The sequence below is a fragment of the Rhinopithecus bieti genome, unplaced genomic scaffold (genome assembly GCF_001698545.2).
Source record: "Rhinopithecus bieti isolate Rb0 unplaced genomic scaffold, ASM169854v2 scaffold_81780, whole genome shotgun sequence".
Lineage (NCBI taxonomy): Eukaryota > Metazoa > Chordata > Mammalia > Primates > Cercopithecidae > Rhinopithecus > Rhinopithecus bieti.
In genome coordinates this window covers 122,164-136,177 of record NW_016830359.1, presented here as the reverse complement: position 1 = coordinate 136,177, position 14,014 = coordinate 122,164, and the positions used below count along the sequence as shown (strand labels likewise).

The 14,014-nt window shown below is 48.5% G+C and overlaps 1 protein-coding gene across 1 annotated transcript in view; it reads left to right on the top strand.

Annotated features, from left to right (window-relative positions):
- The first annotated feature begins 3,809 nt into the window (after window positions 1-3,809).
- Window positions 3,810-14,014, top strand: part of ZNF71 (zinc finger protein 71) — a 30,994-nt gene continuing 20,789 nt past the window's right edge. The window contains 2 exon segments of the mRNA XM_017865387.1: window positions 3,810-3,899; window positions 11,699-11,782. Coding sequence (XP_017720876.1) covers window positions 11,750-11,782 — 33 coding nt within the window. The 5' untranslated portion in view covers window positions 3,810-3,899; window positions 11,699-11,749.

Sequence of the window (14,014 nt, the reverse complement as noted above, 5' to 3'; positions counted from 1 at the left end):
TATGCAGATTACCTCCAATACCATCACAGGCCTTGATATAATCAACTAAATGTGCTTTCCCTCTGGTAGGTCACAGAGCAGCCTGGCAATCGGGATTAGCATTGTCGAAAGCTAATAACTGCAACATTATATCCTGAGCAGCCAAATGTGCAATCATCTTTTTAAGAGACTCCTGTAACCGAGCTATAAAATCAACGTATGGTTCTCTTGGTCCCTGTTTTATAGCAGTAAAGGAAGGGTATTGTTCTCCACCTGAAGTGATTTTTTCCCAAGCTCTAAAGCACACTCCTCTAAGCTGTTCTATGGCATCATCCTGCATGACCAGTTGTTGCATCTAAACCAGCCCAGCCGCCAACCCCTAAAAGTTGGTCTGCAGTTATATTAATTTGAGGTTGGGCCTGGACATTGCGAGCAGCCTGAATGGAAGCTTCATCCGCCCACCAAGTTTTAAACTGTAAGAACTGAGCAGGAGTTAGATAAGCTCGAGTAAGAGCGTCCCAGTCAGTAGGAATCACCTGACTGGAAAAGCAACATTCTTTAACAGTCCCATTACAAAAGGAGAACCTGGTCCATCCTGATTTATAGCTTGTTTAAATTCTTTGAGTAATTTAAAAGGAAAAGGCTCAAATGTAGCTGCAATATTTCCCTTTTGATCTGGGGGGTGTATTCTAACAAGGAACTGCTAAGCCTCTAAATCACCCTCTCGTCTAGCTTGCTGAATTCCTGCCTGAATAGAACTAAGGGCGGTTGCTCAAGGTGCTGCTCGAACAGTCACTGGGGCAACTACTTTTCACCCAATGTCCTCTGGAAAAGAAAGATCTGGAGAGTCTTTTTCTTCAAAATAATAAGGAGGGGGTGCTGAAGGGTAGGGATGAACCTCTCCTTCCTTTGCCGCTTTAGCTGGCAAATAAACATGCTCTGTAACCTCTTCTGTTACTTCGTTACAGTCTCATTCCTCCTCCTCATCAGTGTGAAAAAGTTCCAAGGTGGAACAAACCAGACCCCACACCTGTCCCATTGTTACCCTGACACTTCCGAGCTCCCCTTCTTACCCACCACGGGGATTGCTTTAAGAGTACTCGGGTGTCCTCCAGCTAGTTTTCCGTTCCAACCATCGCTCTGGCGACCCTTCGACCTGGATTCGAGCCCCCATGAATGGACGCCAGCTGCCGAAACCAGCTCGGTCGGGGAGACCCTGACCCAGAGGCGCTAGAGAAATTAAAGACACACACACAGAAATATAGAGATGTAAAGTGGGAAATCAGGGGTCTCACAGCCTTCAGAGCTGAGAGCCCGAACAGAGATTTACCCACGTATTTATTAACAGCAAACCAGTCATTAGTATTGTTTCTATAGATACTATATTAACTAAAAGTATCCCTTATGGGAAACGAAGGGATGGGCTGACTTAAAGGAATAGGTTGGCCTAGTTAACTGCAGCAGGAGCATGTTCTTAAGGCACAGATCGCTCATGCTATTGTTTGTGGCTTAAGAATGCCTTTAAGTGGTTTTCTGCCCTGGGAGGGGCCAGGTGTTCCTTGCCCTCATTCCTGTAAACTCACAACCTTCTAGCATGGGCGTTAGGGCCATTATGAACATGTTATAGTGCTGCAGCGATTTTGTTTATGGCCAGTTTTGGGGCCAGTTTATGGCCAGAATTTTGGGGGCTTGCTCCCAACAGAAACAGAAATTAGAATGGTGGTTTCCAAGGACTGGGGGAGGTGAAATGTTACTCAATGAGTATAAAGCTTCTATTATGTAAGATAATTAAGTTCTATATATATAGCAACTTGAATATATCTCCAGAGAATTGTGCTGAATGAAAAAAGCCAATCACACCATTCAGATACTGTATGATTCCATTTGTATAACATTCTTGAAATGACACAATTGTATATATGGAGGACAGACTAATAATCCAGTCTGGAGGAAAGTGAGTGTGGCTACAAAAGGGCAAGATGATGGATCCTTGTGGAAATATTGGAAGAGATCCTTGCAATGGAAATATTCTGTCTCTTGAATGGACTGACATCAGTATCCTACTTGTGATATTGAAAGATGTTGCCCTTGGGTGAAATTATCTAGGAGACATAGGTCTCTCTCTATGATTTCTGTATTATGTTTTACAAGTTGACGTGAACAAATCCACATTTATCTCTGAATAAAAGATTTCACTTAAATACATCATTAGTCACCACCTAAGGTTAGCTGCTATTGACAGTTTTGTGGCCACTCAGACATTCAGCAAATGTTTTTAAACTTGGCTTTGTGGTTTACTATAGAAAAGGGCCTCAGCCAGGCACCTGGTTCCTACCTTTCCTCTTGTGTAAGCTCCCCTGTCTGTATTACCCAACTCATCTGAAAAGTAGCTTGGCTGTGAAGACTGTTTATAAATCATAAGGCGTGGAGACCGGGGCCAGAACAAAGGAAACTCAGAACAAGGATTGATGCTTTTTTCTTATATCTAAAGATAAAGGGAATTGACATTTAGTTTAAAGATCTAGTTGTCTTTTATTTGCAATTCTAGAATCCAGCCACACCTCCTTCTATAAAATAGAACTAGTGTTCTGGTGATCCAAGCAGAGGAATATGGCTTCATACACAGAAACGGGCTGAGGAAAGCAGAAACAGAACAAAAGTGGATGGGTCATTTCAAAGTTACTTTACCTGTCAAGGTTAAAGCAAAGGGGATTTCTTTTATCATGACTGCTAAAACTGGCCTGTTTGGGACTTGGCTATTCTCTCTCTCTCTCTCTCTCTCCTCTCTCTCTCTGTCTCTCTCTCTAACTTAGTTGGAGTTGGTGGCCTGGAACTTCAGCATGAGTAGCTCCATTTCGGTTTGATCTGTTGGGCCTAGTGCAGGAACTCAGTCCAATTCAATAGTCTCCTATACATTTTATTCTACACCTATGCTCATTTTCTTCTTTGCATATCTGTATGCTTTGCAAATGTTCTACAAATAAGCATGATTATCAGGTTTAAAGTTGCCTGGGATGGTCCCTCAGTCCAGTCCATTGGCTGGACTGCAGAAATGTCTGCAGCAGATGTGACACGCCTCTTTTATTCCCCTCATTTATCTGCCTCCACCCATCCCTTGTCCTTTTCTATTTTCCCTCCTCCTTCTCCTTACCCATTCTTTCCTCTCTTCCTCTTCAGCCTGTCCTGCCCTCCCTAACTCGACTTTCTCTTTCCTCCTTTTCCCACCCTTTTCTTCCTCCTTGTAGTTCTTGCCACCTTCTCATCCCCCTTTCCACCCTTTCTTCTTTCCTCCTCGCCTTCTCCATTCTCTTCCTTTCCTGCCTCCCTGCCCCTCCCTCCTCCCACCTCCCTCCCTCTTCTTTCTGTTGGTTCTTCTCTCTGACCTGTTCTTTTCCCTTAGTCTCTCCCCAGCCCTTCCTTCTTCCCCTCCACCCTTCTTCCAACCCCTCCTCCTTCTCCATCTCTTCTTCCTCCTCCTCCCTAGCTCTCCTCCCCAAGTCCCTCCCCTCCTATCTCTTCTCCCCGCTCCTCCCCATCCCTCCTCCCCTTCCATCCTTCCCACTCCTCCTACTTTTCTCCCTCCTCCCCCTTTCCTCCTCCTCGCCCCTCCTTTCCCTCCATCCTTCTTCCCACCCTTCTCCCCTCCGTCTGTTCTCTCTCCTCCCCTTTCTCTGCCTCCTCCCCCTCAATCCTCCCTCTTGCCCCCGCCTCCTTGGCCGCGGTGGCCTCTGGGAGCTAGAGGAGCTCAGTTGGCTCCGCTCGGCTCCGCTCGGCTGGGGGCAGGGCTTCGCTGAAAAAGCCCGAGGGGAAGTGACGTGCGCGGGCTTCTGGGAAGCGTAGTCCGGCGCAGTCCGCGCAGGCGCATTGCGGCCGGGCGGGCCTAGCGGGCGCGGTCATTGTCCTGGCAGAGCGGCTAGCGGGTGAGTGTGGCTGCGGGGTCCCGCCCACCCTTTACCTGTGTCGGGGGCCGTACCCCGGCCCCGGGTAGGGCACAGCCTCGGGGAGAGGGCGTGCAGGCCCAGGTACGGGGAGTGCAGGGCTGGGTGCAGGTCCAGAGCATGAGGGCGCAGGGGAGGGCGTGCAGGCCGGGACCGAGGGGCGCCTGGAGCGGCCGAGCGGCCGAGGAGAAGCTGAGGGGAGGCTGAGGGGCTGAGGAGAGGCTGAAGGGCTGAGGAGAGGCTGAGGAGAAACTGAGGAGAGGCTGAAGGGAGGCTGAGGGGCTGAGGGGAGGCTGAGGGGCTAAGGGGAGGCTGAGGGGCTAAGGGGAGGCTGAGGGGAGGCTGAGGGGCTGAGGGGAGGCTGAGGGGCTAAGGGGAGGCTGAGGGGAGGCTGAGGGGCTGAGGGGAGGCTGAGGGGCTAAGGGGAGGCTGAGGGGAGGCTGAGGGGCTGAGGGGAGGCTGAGGGGCTAAGGGGAGGCTGAGGGGAGGCTGAGGGGCTGAGGGGAGGCTGAGGGGCTAAGGGGAGGCTGAGGGGAGGCTGAGGGGCTGAGGGGAGGCTGAGGGGCTAAGGGGAGGCTGAGGGGAGGCTGAGGGGCTGAGGGGAGGCTGAGGGGCTAAGGGGAGGCTGAGGGGAGGCTGAGGGGCTGAGGGGAGGCTGAGGGGCTAAGGGGAGGCTGAGGGGAGGCTGAGGGGCTGAGGGGAGGCTGAGGGGCTAAGGGGAGGCTGAGGGGAGGCTGAGGGGCTGAGGGGAGGCTGAGGGGCTAAGGGGAGGCTGAGGGGAGGCTGAGGGGCTGAGGGGAGGCTGAGGGGCTAAGGGGAGGCTGAGGGGAGGCTGAGGGGCTGAGGGGAGGCTGAGGGGCTAAGGGGAGGCTGAGGGGAGGCTGAGGGGCTGAGGGGAGGCTGAGGGGCTAAGGGGAGGCTGAGGGGAGGCTGAGGGGCTGAGGGGAGGCTGAGGGGCTAAGGGGAGGCTGAGGGGAGGCTGAGGGGCTGAGGGGAGGCTGAGGGGCTAAGGGGAGGCTGAGGGGAGGCTGAGGGGCTGAGGGGAGGCTGAGGGGCTAAGGGGAGGCTGAGGGGAGGCTGAGGGGCTGAGGGGAGGCTGAGGGGCTAAGGGGAGGCTGAGGGGAGGCTGAGGGGCTGAGGGGAGGCTGAGGGGCTAAGGGGAGGCTGAGGGGAGGCTGAGGGGCTGAGGGGAGGCTGAGGGGCTAAGGGGAGGCTGAGGGGAGGCTGAGGGGCTGAGGGGAGGCTGAGGGGCTAAGGGGAGGCTGAGGGGAGGCTGAGGGGCTGAGGGGAGGCTGAGGGGCTAAGGGGAGGCTGAGGGGAGGCTGAGGGGCTGAGGGGAGGCTGAGGGGCTAAGGGGAGGCTGAGGGGAGGCTGAGGGGCTGAGGGGAGGCTGAGGGGCTAAGGGGAGGCTGAGGGGAGGCTGAGGGGCTGAGGGGAGGCTGAGGGGCTAAGGGGAGGCTGAGGGGAGGCTGAGGGGCTGAGGGGAGGCTGAGGGGCTAAGGGGAGGCTGAGGGGAGGCTGAGGGGCTGAGGGGAGGCTGAGGGGCTAAGGGGAGGCTGAGGGGAGGCTGAGGGGCTGAGGGGAGACTGAGGGGCTGAGGGGAGGCTGAGGGGAGACTGAGGGGCTGAGGGGAGACTGAGGGGAGGCTGAGGGGAGACTGAGGAGCTGAGGGGAGGCTGAGGGGCTGAGGGGAGGCCTGGGCCAGGAAGGGAGAGGCGTGACTGGGTTGGAGGTAGTAAAGTTACATGGACAGCAGGGCCATCCTGGGGAGAAGGTGGCCTGTGTGAGAGACGGGCGGTGCATATCATCCTGAGGATGAGGCTGAGCCTTTGTGGATATTGTGAAGGTGTCTGTGTGGGTCTGTATGTGTGTGTGAGACAGATTGTGTCGTCCTGAGGGTATGGCTGTGTCTCTGGAGATTGTGAGGGTGTGTGTGTGTGTGAGAGAGAGAGAAACTGCGTGTCGTCCAGATGCTGGGTCTGTGAATGAATGTGAATGTGTCCATGTGTGTCCATGTGGGTTATGTGTGGTAATGTGTGTGTGTGTTTGTCCCACTTCTACAGAGTCTTGGTCTCTCTGTGGAGCTGTGTCTCTCCGGGTCTCTGCCTGTGCATGTGTGGTGATATCTCTGAGTGACTGCCTGTGTCCTTGTCTTTGGTGTTGTGGGTGTGTCAGCCTTGATCTCTGTCCATGGGTGTCTCTGTGTGAGGGTTCCCTCTGGGTGTCCACTATGTCTGGTCTTTCCATGCATGTCTCTTGGCATGAGTGTAGGGGTGTGTCTCTCCAGGGTCCAGTCCTGTCGGGATCTTTCCCTATCTCTGTGTGTCCACCTGTGTCTGAGTGTTTCTTGATGTTTGCGTGTGACTCCGCAGAGGTGGATGCATCTGGGTGTGCCTCTTCCAAAGACTGTGTGCCTGGACAAGGGGGCCTAGCAGAGCCACTACCTTCTCACCCCACACTTCTCCTAGTCTGCCCGCCCACAGTTCCCTGGGTTTTTCCTGCCCATAGAAGGCTCTGGAGGCATAGGGGCCTGGGAGTGACAGGGGCAGGGTGGAGGAGGGGAAAAGGAAGGCTGTTTCTTCTGCCTTCCACAGGATCTTCTTAAAGGGGAATCAGACTCCTAAAGGGTCTCTGTGCCCTGCTCTGTTCTGACCAAGGAGAGGTTGATTTGTTCACAGAATGTGTTTGCAGCCAGTGCTGGCCATTTATAGGTGTCCCAGTAACTCTGAGGTAGGGACCATCATCATCCTTATCTTACAGACAGGGAAACTGAGTCTCAGACTAAGTGACTCACTCAAGGTTACCTCAGGCATCCAGGTTCCACAGCCCCCACAATTAACCACTAGACAAATGGGAGATCCCTTTTTTCCCTTTCCGCTCAGCTGACACAAGGTTGCAGGGTTTTCCCCAAGGGAATCTCCGCTTGGAAACAGTAGAAATGGAAGAAAGGAAGGAAATGCTAAAAAGCTCAGAGGAAGAAGAATCCAGATATAAGGCCAAACCAGGTTCAACAGTCACTGGCAAGTACTCTTGGGCAAGTCACTTCCAGGGCCGCTGTATGATTTTTAAGGGTACTTTGCCTTTATGGACCTCTTGCTCCATTGGCTTTTTAAAGCACTAAAAGTTACATTTTGTTATTTCATTAATAGGAAGACAAATGTAGTCTAGGCTGGATTAGATCTTTTTTATGATTTTAAAAGAAATTAAGACCTTCCTACAGGCCCCTAAAGGTTTCATGGGCCCCAGGCTCTGTGCCTACTGGGTAAGTGGGCTCTGGTCACTGCTGTGGTCTGGCAAAATGGGCCAGTGTTCTTGACCTCATAGGACAGGGGTGAAAGTCAGAGACCACTGATCTGCAAGGAATATATTTTTTTAAATTAAATTCTGTTTCAAAAATGTGTATGGTGATAGGAGGTTTCTACACCCAGGGAAACAGTTCAAAGGAAGATAAAGAAAAAATAATAACCCCTACCCCTTTCTCATTCCCATTCCACGCCCTCCAGATACCAACCCAGCCTCGTTCCACAACCTTTCCCAGGCTGGAAAACGCTGTACAGATGTGTCCACATCCACATGGGTTGGTTTGTTTTTTTCACAAAGGGGCTGAAGTTATGCATAAAACTGGGTAACTTGCTTTTCTCACTTAGTGAAGGAGTGGCCGCCCCTCCCACACCTGTGGGTCTTCTCCGTTTGGTGGAACAAGAGACTTGAGAAAAGAAATAATACACAGAGCAAAGTATAGAGAAAGAAAAGCGGGGCCTAGGGGACCGGTGCTGTGCTTACCAAGGGAGGACCCACACCGGCACCAGTCTCTGAGTCCCTCAGTGTTTATTTGCTCAAAGATAAGGGAAGTAAATCACAGTAAGAACATAACAGATACACGGAGATGTTCCATTTCCCAGGGACAGGCAGGAAAGACAGATGTTTTTCTTTACTGAGATTTAAGAGAATGGTGATGGCCCTTAACCGCAGCAGTCTCAGGCATTTGTTTAACAAAGCAACATTCCTTACAGCCCCAAAATCCTTTAAACCTTAATTACCACAGCGATGTCTCTTGTAAGGACCAAGGTTGGGGGTAGGGTCACAGATTAACAGCATCTCAAATACAGAGCCAAATGGAGTCTCTTAAATTTACTTCTTTCTATATAAACACAGTAACAGGCTGACCTCTCTTTTCCCCACAACTTAGTGAAACCACAGACATGTCAACAGATGCAGAACTAACTGCAAGATGCAGAACTAACTCTGCTTCACAGAGGCGACGTGATACTTCGTACTATGGAGACCCTACCATTGATTTGATTCCTTTAGTAATTTTATTAATTTTGTTTTCAGGGTGTGGTTTTTTTTTTTTTCTTTCCTCTAGAAACAATGCTGCCGTAAATATTTTTTTTTTCCTGTATGTAACTTTTACACGGAGCTTTATTGGTGTGGGCAGATTCCCAGGAACAGGGTTGCTGGGTTATGGGATTTGTGTATTGCCCGCTCACTTTCCAGAAAAATGTTGAGCGACTCACATTCCCTCACCGGTGTGTGAGAGGGCCTGTTCCTTTGAATCCTGGCCAGCACTAGAAGTTAGCTCATCTGTTCATTCAGCTTGATGTCTAAGTGCCTCCTGTGTGTTAGACATTGTCCTAGATGTCAGAAATACAATCTAAAAATGATAATCCCTGCTCCCTGGGGGCTTCTGTTCTCATGGAGGGAAGACAGATGACAAACTTGAAAACAACTATTTAAAAAAAGACTGTTGTCAATAGTGGTTTGTACTGCAAGAAAATAGAGGGGGAGAGAGTTGCTGCTTGAGGTCAGGTGATTGGGGGTGGAGGACTTCTCCAAGGAAGTAACATTGGAGCTGACCAGGAAGTGGGGCTAGTCATGGGAAGAGCACTCCCTTCAGAGGGAACAGCAGATGCAAAGGCCAGGGTGCCTGGGCCCAAGCATGGGAGAGGGGAGTAGAGGAGATGGAAGAGGAGAGGCCATGGGGGCACATTGTAAGGGCTGTGTGGGCGGCAGTGAAGACTTTGAGTGATTTCTAATGGTGGGAAGCCAAGGAAGAGTTTTGAAGAGTTTTAACCCAGAGGACGTTTTCACTGAGTGATTACAGTTGGCCAGATGTGGTGCATGTGTACAGGTGTTAAGTGGTAGGACCCGGAGCCCACACCTTTGTGATCCTTTTGTTCTACAACAGGGCTTCTCAGCCTCCACACTACCGACCTTGGGGCCTAATCATTCTTTGTTGTGGGGCCCGTCCCGTGCATTGTATGATGTTTAGCAGCATCCCCAGTCTCTACCCACTAAATGCCCATAGTATTCCCCTGCCAAATTATGACAATTTGGCAAATGTCTCCAGACTTTGACAAATGTCTCCGGGGCGGGGGGGACAAAATTGTTCCCGGTTAAGTACCAAAGGCTTCTGCCAACTTGGCCATATATATACTCCCCTACAATTAAAATTACTTTTCACTTGTGGAAGTTGGGGCCATTTGGCCTAAGAAAGGCTCTTCTTTGTCTTAGTGGTTCTTACGCTTTCAGAGGTGTCAGAATCTCCTGGGAAACTTGTTTAGAAATACTGATTCAGGAGCCCTACCTAGGTAGTTTGATTCAGAGAATCTGGGAGAGGGGGTAGGAATATATATTCTGAGTGATATTTTAATAAGCATCCCCAGCGATTCTGGTACTTTGAGCTAAAAGAGTATTGTGTTGGAGAGGACTGAGGTTTTTCTGGGTGATCCTGAAGGGTTGGAGATGTAGAGAGGCATGTTTCTGTTTATAGCAGAAGAAAAACTTATTTCCAGTCAGAGGTATTGGTGGCACGGGTAGTGAGCCCCCTGTCACGGGAGAAACCAGGACTGAGCCAACATGTCTCAAACTCCAAAAATTTGTCCTAACCTGTGCCATGGATCCTATTTTTTTACTTTGCCATTTACTTGAATTGGCTCACTGATTTTTTTTTTTTTATTTATTATCAACTTAGTTTAAAAGGGCATTCTGTGTGACTGCTGTAAAAAGAAGCTGAGTTTTGCTGTAAGAAGGGAAACAAACATTAAAACAAATGGAAGTAAAGCCAGCTAGTTCTAATGAGATATTATGGTCACCCTAAATTTGGGTCCTGAACCCTGCTTTTCTTTTAATTTTAATTTTAATTTTGTGGGTATGTAGTGGGTTTATATATTTATGGAGTACATGAGATATTTTGATACAGGCATACAATGTGTAATAATCACATCAGGATAAATGGGGTATCTGTCACCTCAAGGATTTATCCTTTGTGTTACAAACAATCTGATTATACTTTTAGTTATTTTTAAATGTATCATTAAATTATTATTGATCATAGTCACCCTGTTGTGCTATCAAATACTAGGTCTTATTTATTCTTTGTGTGTATGTGTTTTTTGTTGTTTGTTTTGAGATGGAGTCTCGCTTTGTTGCCAGGCTGAAGTGCAGTGGCGCCATCTTGGCTCACTGCAACCCTTTGTATTTTTTTTTTTTTTTTGAGACGGAGTCTCGCTCTGTCGCCCGGGCTGGAGTGCAATGGCCGGATCTCTGCTCACTGCAAGCTCCGCCTCCCGGGTTCCCGCCATTCTCCTGCCTCAGCCTCCCCAGTAGCTGGGACTACAGGCGCCGCCACCTCGCCCGGCTAGTTTTTTGTATTTTTTAGTAGAGACGGGGTTTCACCGTGTTAGCCAGGATGGTCTCGATCTCCTGACCTCGTGATCCGCCCGTCTCGGCCTCCCAAAGTGCTGGGATGACAGGCGTGAGCCACCGCGCTCGGCCCCTTTGTGTTTTTTTAATATCCATTCGCCATCCCCACATTCCCCCCGCCACTCCACTACCCTTCCCAGCCTTTGGTTTCTTCATCGTTCTAGTCTCTATCTCCATGAGTTTAATTGTTTTAATTTTTAGCTCACACAAGTAAGTGAGAACATGCAAAGTTTGTCTTTCTATGCCTGGCTTATTTCACTTAACATAATGACCTCTATGTTGTTGCAGATGACAGGATCTTATTCTCCTGCTTTTCTTTTGTTTCAAGGGGTGAGTGAGGGGTTGCAGGGATGTTAAGATACCTCTCCACTTGAGACTTTGTCCTGAGCTTGTCAGGAGAACTGAAAGAGAATTGAACCAAGCTGCATTTCTCCAGGCGAATCTGGCTCTGAGAGCCCCTGGGTGGAAGTTCCTTACACTCATATCTGCTAGTTGAACCTCATGGTAACCCCATGAAGTCTGGGGGAAGTACCCAAAGAGGCCCCAGGTGGTTCTGGGGCATCTCAGGGGGCCTCGGTCCAGCACTCACACTGAAGGAGGGATCCGGGCAGGCCACTGGGAGAAGGCAGGGTGTCCAGTGGCCCTCAGCAGCCTGCGGGAATGTGTGTGAGTGGATGTGTGTTGACTGTATCTGTAGGAGTGTGCATGGGAGTGCATTTGTGAGGCATTGTAGCCTAGTGGCTAAGCATGTGGACCCAGATGTACTCTGCCTGACTCCAGTCCCAGCTTTGCAATCTTGAGCAAGTGGTTTAATCTTCTCGGGCCCCAGTCTCCTCATCCGTGAAATGGGTGAGTAGACGTAGTACCTACCTTCCAGGATGGTTAGAACATCAACTGAGATACGTTCAAGTACCCTACATGCAGTAAGCCCTCTAAATACTCACTGTTGGTGTGTGTGTATGTGTGTCTGTCTGTCTCTGCTTGTCTCTCAGTGTGTGTGGTTTGTCCCGTCTACATATGTGAGGCCAGCCTAGACTTGGTCTCTCAGCATGCCTCCGTCTCTCTTCTCCCTACAGCCCTGTTGGCCCCCTAGGCCTGTCTTCCTGTTCACCGTGGGCAGCAGAGGGATGGCTGCTCAGCTGCTGACTGATGAGGCACTGGTGAGTCATATTGCCCTGTCACTCTCCTTTCCAAAGGCTGGATTCCTGCCTTGGGTGAGCTTCTGCTGCTCGAACCCTCTCCAAGGCCCCCAGTCCCATCTTCTGGGGCTGTGTCTGTCCTGATGAGGAGGGCTGTGCTTACAGATGATGCTGACCCTGGCTGTGGGGTCAGTTGTGGGGGACAGGGAAGCTTTGGAATGGCCAAACTAGCTCTCTGGACTCTCAGGAGACATAGGTGGGCACCTGTGGGAAGTGGTGGTTTAGATATGTGACACTGAGTGAAAAAACTCGTGCAAGACCATGGTGGATGTGTCACCTTTAAAATGGGCAGACACACTAAATGCTCCTTGTGGATGCCTACATGTGTGATGAAAGTACAAAAGCTTATGGGAATGAGGCCCACAAATTCACCCATGATTTTACCCAAAAGATAATCACTCTGGAATGTTTGAGTCTGGCTAAGCAATTTTAATATTAAAGATTGCTTTTTCATCAGAGATCTCATCCTCAGCATTTCTCCACATCATTAAAAACTCCTTTGTAACATCCATTTTAATGACCACATAAAAGTGTTGTTCAGTGGCCATACCCTGGTTTACTTAATGGTTCCTCTGTTGTCGGACCTTTATTGGTTTCCAAGTATTCTTTTTTTGGTTATAAACAGTGTCGTGGGGGACACTGGGCATAAATCTTTCCTTGTATCTTATATGATTTCTTTAGGAGCAGTTCCTTGAAGAGGAAGATTGGGTTGGGTGTTTTTGAGGTATTTTGATACTACTTTCCAAATCAGTTATGGCGGTAGGTATTCCCACCAGCGTGTCTGAGCAGGTCTCCGCTGGTTTATATGGTTGTTGTCAGGCATTTATTCTGCATGTTGGATATATTTAGACTGGTGTAATATTGCACCATTGTAATCAATGATTATGGATATAAATGATGAAAGCTATAAACCATGAGCCTGAGAGGGCACAAGTGGTGCCAAGTGATTTCTTTCTGAGTAGCACTGTTTGTATTATTAGTGAAGTTCAAGTCTTAGAAAATGTTTACTGGCCATTTCTGTGGGCAGGGAAATGATCCATCTTGTGCTTTACCAGTCTACAGGAATCTGAGTATGCTTTAAAGACTTTACAGAAGTAAATGTGTGTGTGTAAATATTTGTTGCAAATATTCTTCCCAGATTTGCTTTTTGTTTCTTTATTTTGCCTTATTTTTTCATAAAAATATGAAAAAAGCATTTCATATTTTTAAAATCAAATCTGTTGGTTTCTCCCACTGTGGTGTCTTTCTTCCTCTTTAAGCTGTGAAAGGGTTTCTCCATCCACAGGTCACATAGCAGCTATATTTTCTTCCTTTTTGCCATTTATCATTTGAATGTTAACAATGAACTTTTGAATCTACCTGTAATTTATTTTGCTATATAAATGTGTCGATTGACGTATTTGGGAGGTTTGGTTTATTCTGTCTTCATTCATTTGATAACCTTTGTTGAGGTACACATCACGTACCACAAAGTGTACAATTCATTGATTGTGGGTACATTCACAGAGTTGTGTTAACCATCACCACAGTCAATTTCAGAATATTTTCATCGTCCTGAAAAGGAGCTGAGTACCCATTGGCACTCATTTCCATTTTCCCCCATCAGTCCGCGGCCCCTGGCAACCGATAATCAGCTTTCTGTCTCTATGAATTTGACTATTCTGGACATTTCAAATAAATGGAATCATACACTGTGTGGTCTTTTGTGACTAGCTTCTTTCGCTTAGCATAATATTTACAAGGTTCATCTATGTGGTTCATTCCTTTTTTTGACTGAACAATATTCCACTGCATGGTTATACACATTTTATTTATCCTTTCATCAGTTGATGGACATTTGGGTTGTTTCCACTGTTTGGCTATTATAAATAATGCTATGAACATTCATGTATACGTCTTTGAACATATGTTCTCAGTTCTCTTGGGTGTGTACCTGGAAGTGGAATGTTGGGTTTCATATGGTTAACTCTGTTGAACCATTAAAGGAACCACCAGACTGTTTTCCTAAGCGATTGCACCATGATGCCTTCATTTTTATCTCATCTGTGATTCTTGCCTTGAGTTCTTCTTTTACTTACATTACTTAGAAAGATTTGTTGTTTGTTTTTATTTCAACAGGGTTGGGAGTTTTGGTTTAAGTTTGGTTTTTTAAAAATTACTGCTAGTGTAATTACATCCTGATTTTTTTAAAAA